Source organism: Saccostrea cucullata, unplaced genomic scaffold (genome assembly GCF_032062105.1).
Source record: "Saccostrea cucullata isolate Sc308-1 unplaced genomic scaffold, CSIRO_AGI_Scuc_v1 ctg428, whole genome shotgun sequence".
Taxonomy (NCBI): domain Eukaryota; kingdom Metazoa; phylum Mollusca; class Bivalvia; order Ostreida; family Ostreidae; genus Saccostrea; species Saccostrea cuccullata.
Window position 1 is genome coordinate 239341 of NW_026928261.1, and position 8160 is coordinate 247500.

An 8160-nucleotide genomic window follows, 5' to 3' on the forward strand; every position below is an offset into this window, starting at 1 on the left:
TATATGAAATATTGCAGATAATTAAGTGCTCTAGCATAAATGATATTGACAATCATAATTATTGTATTGCTGTCAATAAATTCAACTCAACTCCTGCTTTTGAACGCAGATTAAAGAAGAGTTCTTTCAGGAAAGAGGAAAAGTGATCCTTTCTGTCCAAGAAACCAGGGCCATAATAGGATAGGTCATGCAATATGGCTGTTTAAGTTGAACTTTTTTGCAAGAAAATGTTGCATCAGAGTTTTCAAAGAAATGATGGTGATTAGTTCTACGATTTGAGTATTGATTTTGTAATTTTCGCCAGTCTTGTCGACAACTGTAATAGCGGAAACTCGACATGGGGGATTTCAGAAGGAAACTTACGGGAGAAAGGCAATAAATCAGGATATTTAATTTCAATAGCGTCTTACCTTGAGGGAAGGGAACCAGGATATATGTTATTATGTTGGGAATAATTTCCAAAGACTGAAGTATTAGAGACCAACTTTTACTAGGGAACTTGTTAAGAATGAAAAAAAGGAAGAAATTTTGAATTAATGAATTGAAAAATAAAATTAGTTGCAACTATCTCTTGCTTTTCTTACCATTTTTTAAAAAGATTATTTAGATCATTGATTAAAATGTTGCTCTAGCTATTTTATATTTGTGTAAAAAAAAAATCTACACTAACATAATTGTTTCAAATACCTTTGTCCAATACTGAAAAATTACATGTGTTTGAACAACAAGGACTATTATGATAGTGCAACTAAAAAAGAAAACCTAGCTTGCATAATTATAGAGTACCAGGTACTCATTTTTTTAAAAAAAGAATTCTATTGGCTTTCCATTCTTTTTGCAATAATTGTTTCAAACACCTTTGTGAAATACTTGAAAAGTTACTTGTGCTTGAATTCTGAGCAGCAAGGACTATTAAGGTACTTAAAATGAAAATAATTAACCTTGCACAAAGCACTTATTTATTTATTTTATAATTTTCTATACACTTTTCTTTGTTTTTGTAGGTGATAAATTTGTGGTCGAATGGCAGCGGGTTTTCCTTCAGGACCAAAATCACAGTAAGCTCCCTTGTCTGCGATCTGTGAAAATTTTAATTCCTTCCTTCCATTGTCTTTTTTTTAAAATTATAAATTGATTTAATTTTTAAGGGGAGAGGGGTTGCTTTGGACTTTTAATTTTTTAAATTTAAAATTATGTACAGATGTCTAAAAAAAAATTATTTTTTTTCCAGCCAATCCTTTTTCATTCCAAACAACTCTTCATACTAATGGAACCATATATTTTGCATACAGAGATGTAAGTACATGCCCATTAAATTTTCATGAGGATGCAGCTTAATGAAATCGAATTCAGAATAGCAATTTTATTTTTCTAACTTTGCTAACTTTGAGTGATGTAGTGTCAAAGATGTGTAGTTTTAAAGAAGATTATTGACACCAATACACACACATTTTAACAAGACAGAAATTATGATTAGAGAAAATCTACGCATTTATGTTTTTCATACAATCATCCTTAGGACCATTACACGCTTAGTTTGGACTTTAGTAAGGCGTGGCATTCTCGACGTTACCTAATTAGCTTCTGAAATTTACACAGCTTCCCTTCACTGTTGAAATATACATATGATAGAAATGCGGCAGAATGTCAACTGGTGTAGTAAATAGCCAATTAAAAGTTCTCTCACGGCACAGAGGTGGGGCATAAGTCGTCTCATCGTTGTCAACAACAATTTTAAGTTCCTGATGTTATTAATTTCTTAACCAATGAGAATATACTAGTATTCGCCATTACCTAGTGCAAAGAATGCCACGCCCTACTGAAAGTCCAAACTAGGGAGAAAATCGTCCTATTCTGTTGTAAGGGCTTCTTTCTTAAAGCTGAAAATGATTCATAAGAAATTTGTCTGCCATTTTTGATTGGTCCCTCACTATATCTGAGGGCCCTAATATAAGGCAAAAAAATAACTGTGTACTTATTCTAATGCTTCAGAGTAAGATAAAAAAAAATTATAACAGGTGCACATGTCAGTGCTGCTTACAAACAAACAAACATAAATACACCTAACTGCAATAAAATGTAAACAAAAATATAATGTAAGATAACCAGCATGAACATAGGGTCACCATTCTATGTTGATACCCGCAACAATAAAGCAATCAGGTGTAATGAGTCCAGCATTAACACAGATTGATATAGTGAGACAAACGTGATTCGTTTTCTCCTTTAATTGGTTCTTCTAATTAGTCATTCCCTTTTGGGTACTCTTATCTTCTCTGAGAAGCCTGTTCATAATGAGGAAAATGGTACGTCCTAAATCTAGCACAGTTAAAGCAACTTTGTCAGAAAAAAAAACCAATTTCCTTTGAAGAATCATTAATGAGTTAAGGAGAGTCCATTATGCTGCTTTTGCATGCTTAAAGCACATAAGGCTTGTTCAAACATTGACTGAACAAAGCAACTTGCTAAATCAGGCAAAAAAAGTACGGTATTGTAAAACTTGCCATGCAAATACTACTAGGCAGTGGTTCTGAAAAAAATTGCTTGGCTGGATAAGACAACATTATAGATTAGACAAAACTTTAACTAGTAGAATTTACTGAAAGAGACAAAGTTTACAGCATATTAGACATTATTATAAAGTCTATTTATAGTCCCTATATAATATTGTATATCTATAAATTGTATATCTACATATTGTATATCAGTATATATTATATATCTATACATTGTAGGTAACTGTGGAGATATTTAACATTGTATACATGTATCTACATACATACATCGTGATATTGTATATCAGTGTATTTTATATTGTATATCTATACATTGTAGGTACCTGTGGAGGTATTTAACATTGAGGTGAAGAACCACCCAGTAAAAGTGGGCGTGTCTGATGCCTTCTACATAGACACAATCCAGGGAGGTAAGAACTGGGGATCAGGGAAATCTTTTAGAAGCTGTTTATTTATTTTATTCTGGCCATTCAGTGTTATTACTGGTGGAGAGGACTGTAGAAAATAGTGTGGATTCTGAATTTTGTTTAAATATGTCTTTGTTATCTGGATGGTGTCATCAGTAAAATTTTGTCTTTCATCCATTGATTTGTTTTGAACAATATTTTCAAGCAATTTATTTTCATTTTTGTGGTGAGTTAGAATTCATTGCTTCCAAGTAGAGAGAAGAAGTTTTAAGTTTTGTTGATCATCAATCGACAATTAACTCACCTAACCTCAAAGGAAAAAATATAAACTTCAATGTTTTCCTTTCTTGTAAAGAAGTTTCTAACACTGTTATATGATTTAATGAGTCCTTTGGTGTATTCTATGTGATTTTGATTCCAGCCAGAACATACTGATTAAAAAGGTATTATGTACATATATATATTTTACATTTTTACAACCCATTTCAGCTGCAGAAAGCTAGTTGAACATGTGAACAAAAATATTATTTGCCAGTTTAACACCCCCCTTTGCCAGACAAACCATAACACCAGCTGCTAAAAACCTTGATTATTAAACACTTTGCCACCAGCTAGGTCGAAAGCTCAATACACTTCATATCTGCTTTACGTATTTATGTGTTTTATTCCATGTTGATTATGTCTCATTTCTTGTTTCATAAATCTGCTTGTTCATAAGAAGGCTGTCTTCTATTATTTTCCTACAGGATTCAATGTCTTTTTTCAAAAGACTTGTCTGCATTTTTCTTTGTGATAGTTTGCGTAAATCTTGTATCGACTTTTCCAACATGCTTTTGTCTGTTCTTGTAGTTAAAAGTAAAAATACGTCTCATCATCGATACTCTGATTCCAACGAAGGTAACACCGTTGCCATGGAAATCATGTGCATCTTGACCCGGCCTTGACCTTTATATTCTTGACCTTGAACTTATTCTTTAACTTTCACAGAAATATTTGATAATGTCTTGTAATGTGAATTTTAACAGCAAGAACAAAAGTGAATTGTCATTGTGTGTGCATATTTAGCATAAATCACTGTTTAGGTATGATCATGCATGACTGCATGCAAGATTGTTTTTGAAACGTTCGTTATTTCTTTCCTATTAACTTTGAAATTCAGGTAAGCAATTGAAATAAAGCATCTCAAAATTAATCACCATTTTCCAGAAAATATTACAGGTTAGCCCATAAGTTACAGAAAGTCTTTGCTGAAGAAGTTCTTGTAAATGTTATGAACAACTTAAATTAGCACACTAGACTGCAGTTAATGAAAGTTAATTAATGTTGTGAATAATAACTCCCAAATTATGAATGAACCTTTTTTTCTGTGCGTAACGTTTTATCTGCTGCCTTTAATCTTTGCGGCCATGCAGTGACCTTATTAAGACACATCACCTTAATTAAGCAATTAGAACCTAGTCAAAATCTAGTCTACATATATGTGAAAAAGAAATGTCTGACAATATTCAGACAAAACATAATATTGTTGCTATATTAATAGGTTCCAAAGGAATGTTTGATAGGCATTGATGATATTATCACAATATTTTAGGTTATTTTGTTTTCCCTAATTGAGAATGAACAGACATGTAGGCTGCATTATTAATATATCCAGACTTAGATCTGCTAGAATGTGTATGTCATTATATGTTTTCTGAAAATTATGATAATGGTAGTTTTGGCATGTTGTTTGTTTTCCAAAAAAGTCAGTTCCTAGTACATGTACCCCAATAGAACTGATTTAAATGATTTAAATTTACAAACAGTATGTCAGCTGTTTCCAGAGAAATTTAACACTTGAATACTGTAGATATTTTTTGTTGATATAATGAGTATCCACTTTGATTTCATATGTGTATAATGTATATAAATATACATATTTAGAAGTCTTTCAAGGAGTTTTTTCATCACCATTGTGTTATTAGTTACATTTTTTAAAAATTTGTTCATCTGATTATTTAAGTTAACTGAGCTTCCTTAGGAGATTGAATAGCATGTGCAATAACAAGACAAAGTTTTAGCATTTTCTGTCTGCAACAGATTTCCAGAGGGCCTGTTTAGATCAAAACACTGTAGGAAAAAGACCTAAATACATAAACTTAAGTTAAACCTCCTTATCTTGACTTGTCAAGTCAAGACATTTCTTGAGACTGGATGGGACAAAAATATACTTTTGAGAAATTTTCCAAATTTTTTGCTTCAATATATGACATTTGTGATATTGGTGTTTAAGGTAACAAAGTTCGATCAACATTACATTTTTAGGACACATGATTTGTGTTACATCAGGCGCGGATCCAGGAATTTTTTCCAGGGGGGGGGGGGGGGTTCCACCCAAGTCAAAAATTTTCAGAGGGGAGATGTAGGGGTTTCAGCATTTTTAGGCTCCCCCCCTCTATATTGTGCATGTACATGGTAAGTGTCTATAACCATATTCAATCGTTTATTTTATGAATTCGTTTTGTAGGTGTACAGAGAAGAACTATTTATGAATATCATCGAGTGGAGGTCGACTTTAAGCGTGTACGCTCTCAATCGGTGGTTATTTTGGAACCACTAGCAAGTAAGTGAACTAGAAATGATTGAACTAAGGTTAATTTGCTTATTTAAACATATCACTTGTCAGTAGTCATTATACCACTCTTTGAAGAAGGGAGGGCATATTGCATTTTGCTGCTGTCTATCAGTCGGTCCAACAGTTTCCATTCATTTTCTTTGCAGAGGTTGCACATACTGGAATGAAATCTGGTATACAGATTTATCATAAGAATACTGTAGATTTGCAAATATTCACGATGGTTTTAATTTCGCTATGTTTGTGATATATTAACATGATTAATTTCAAGCAAAATTAAACCCATCATGAATGTCACAATACTATTAGTTTTTAAAAGCATTGAAATGCATATACAAAATTTTGAATTAATTTCTTGCATCGTGAAATTAAAACCATTGCAATTGGTGCTTTGTGAGATATTGTGAAATTTTAACACCGTGGAATTTAAACGACTTACAGAATCTAGGTCAAGTTCTGTTTTGGGTATGATTGAGCAATTTTGGACAGAGTTATGTCCCTTGGACTTTGAAAAATTCCAATATTATATGCAGTTTCTGTTCATTTTCTTCACAGAGGTTGCACATTCTGAAATGAATTTTGGTATACAGATTTATTGCAAGAAATATCTAGGTCGAGTTCTGTTTTAAGTATGATTGAGCAATTTTGGACAGAGTTATTCCCTGTGAACTTTTCCAATTATTTGCAGGGAGGAGGCATATAAGTGTTTCATAAGCATCTCTTGTTTCATGAACTTCAAGCATTATGTAATACATTTATTTACAGCTTGTAATATTGCCAAAGACTGCAACACTTGTTTAACTCAGGATGATTCATTTGATTGTAAATGGTGTCCCCAAGTTAGTAGATGTTCCGATGGCATTGATTGGAAAAGACAAGAATGGAGAGATAGGGGCTGTGAAATACAGGTAAGGAAATATGTTACGAAGAAATTGATTGGCTGAGACAAGAGTGGTGTGATTGGGGGTATGAAATACTTGTAAGGAAAGTTGTTACAATGTCTTTGATTGGCTGAGACAAGAGTGGTGAGATGAGGGTGTGAAATACAGGTGAGAAAGGCACAGTTCAGTTTTAGTTCAAGATTTTCCTGGTTTTTTTTTTTCATATACTAACAACAGAGAAATAATTTGAAGATCTGTATCTTACTATTAGTAGTTTAAACTTTCTACTATTGATGACATTATTGATATTATTTAGAGATATACTTTATTATTTATGGCATGATACATGTTTTTACTGGAATACTGGATGATGATTTTCTTCATACAGTATCATATGAATTTTATCAAAAACAGAATTTGAAAAATTATAGTTTTGTATGATATTTAAAATATATAGATATGATTTATAATATTGCAAACAGTATGAAAAAAAATATTTAAGAAAATTAATTTTAAAAAACACTATACTCTTCATAGCTTTATGAATTATTGCTGTATATTCTAGGTACATGTAATAAAATTGTGCAACTTTGAGTAGAGTATTAATCCAAATTATTTTTGGGGAACTTCAGATCATCTCTAAAGCAAAACTTAAATGTATTTTAATACTAAAATCACAAAGGCATCCATCAAATCACACCTGTAAAACAGTAGGCCAATCACCCCCTCCTCAAACATCTAAACATGCATCAAATTTAACGAATCTAAGGATTTTCAGTTTTTTCCTATAAGATAAAAGTATAAAATTCAATTCCTTTCTATTAAACATATCTTTAAAGGGGAGATTAAGAAATCATCTTTAGCTTCAAGTTGGTCTTGCTTTGAGGTGAAGTGAAACGTAACCCTCTTATGAAACCTTCCATTATTTTTCTCAAGTGCATGTTAAACAATATATTTTTTACCGTTCAAAGGGGCATAGGCACACAACACAATTCAAATCACATAACACAAGTAGACAACACTGATTACTTGGTTTTGCTCTCTGACAGTCTACTTCTATTCTGACTTTTCTAAGTTTTGCTACTAATGTATTTCTAAACACCACAATTTTTCAACTTTTCTTAAGTACAGTCATATCTTATCTTGAACTGAATCAGACTGAAAAAAAAAAAAAAAAAACAAACTTGGAAGTTGCGTGAGAAGTCAGGGTATTTACTAGGTTAAAATATATTTTAAAATTTTAAAAATGAAAAGACAGTTGGGACCCCAATCCCCCACCCCCACATTCATAAGTATGGATGGTATTCAAGACATGAAAGGTTGTGATATCAAGGTTCATTGCTATTATTATTATTTTTAATAAGGATAAATATTCAGTTTGTGAAAGTGAAAGGTCAAATAAAAATCAAACACTTCAAAAATGTTAAGTTTTGGTAGTTCTTAGATATAGAAATTATCTTTACTTAGAACTTGCAACCTGTAAATAATCAAAAATTTAAAAAGTATAAATTTCAACATTGTGTCTATGCCTCTTAAATGTACATTTTAATACATAAGACATACTGATTTTTTTTATAAATATTGTTTCCGGTTTATATTGTATCCATGTATTATTTCTTGTTATGAAGCATGTACATGTAAGCTTCTATTTATAGAATTTATATTGTTTAATTGTCTTTGCATGATGGTATAGCTAGAAAAAGAACTAACATTTGTGAAATTATTAAATTATTAAAAAAGAA

General features: G+C 31.6%; 1 protein-coding gene across 4 annotated transcripts in view; it reads left to right on the top strand.

The window, feature by feature from the left end:
* The window catches only part of LOC134276958 (plexin domain-containing protein 2-like), a 44305-nt gene that overhangs the window by 22463 nt on the left and 13682 nt on the right, over window positions 1-8160 (top strand). For 3 of the 4 annotated variants that reach the window (XM_062759246.1, XM_062759244.1, XM_062759247.1), the window contains exons 6-11: window positions 1005-1058; window positions 1232-1296; window positions 2836-2926; window positions 3773-3820; window positions 5430-5525; window positions 6303-6445. In XM_062759246.1, coding sequence (XP_062615230.1) covers window positions 1005-1058; window positions 1232-1296; window positions 2836-2926; window positions 3773-3820; window positions 5430-5525; window positions 6303-6445 — 497 coding nt within the window. The remainder of the gene's footprint in view (window positions 1-1004; window positions 1059-1231; window positions 1297-2835; window positions 2927-3772; window positions 3821-5429; window positions 5526-6302; window positions 6446-8160) is intronic. The other variant, XM_062759245.1, reaches the window with a different exon arrangement.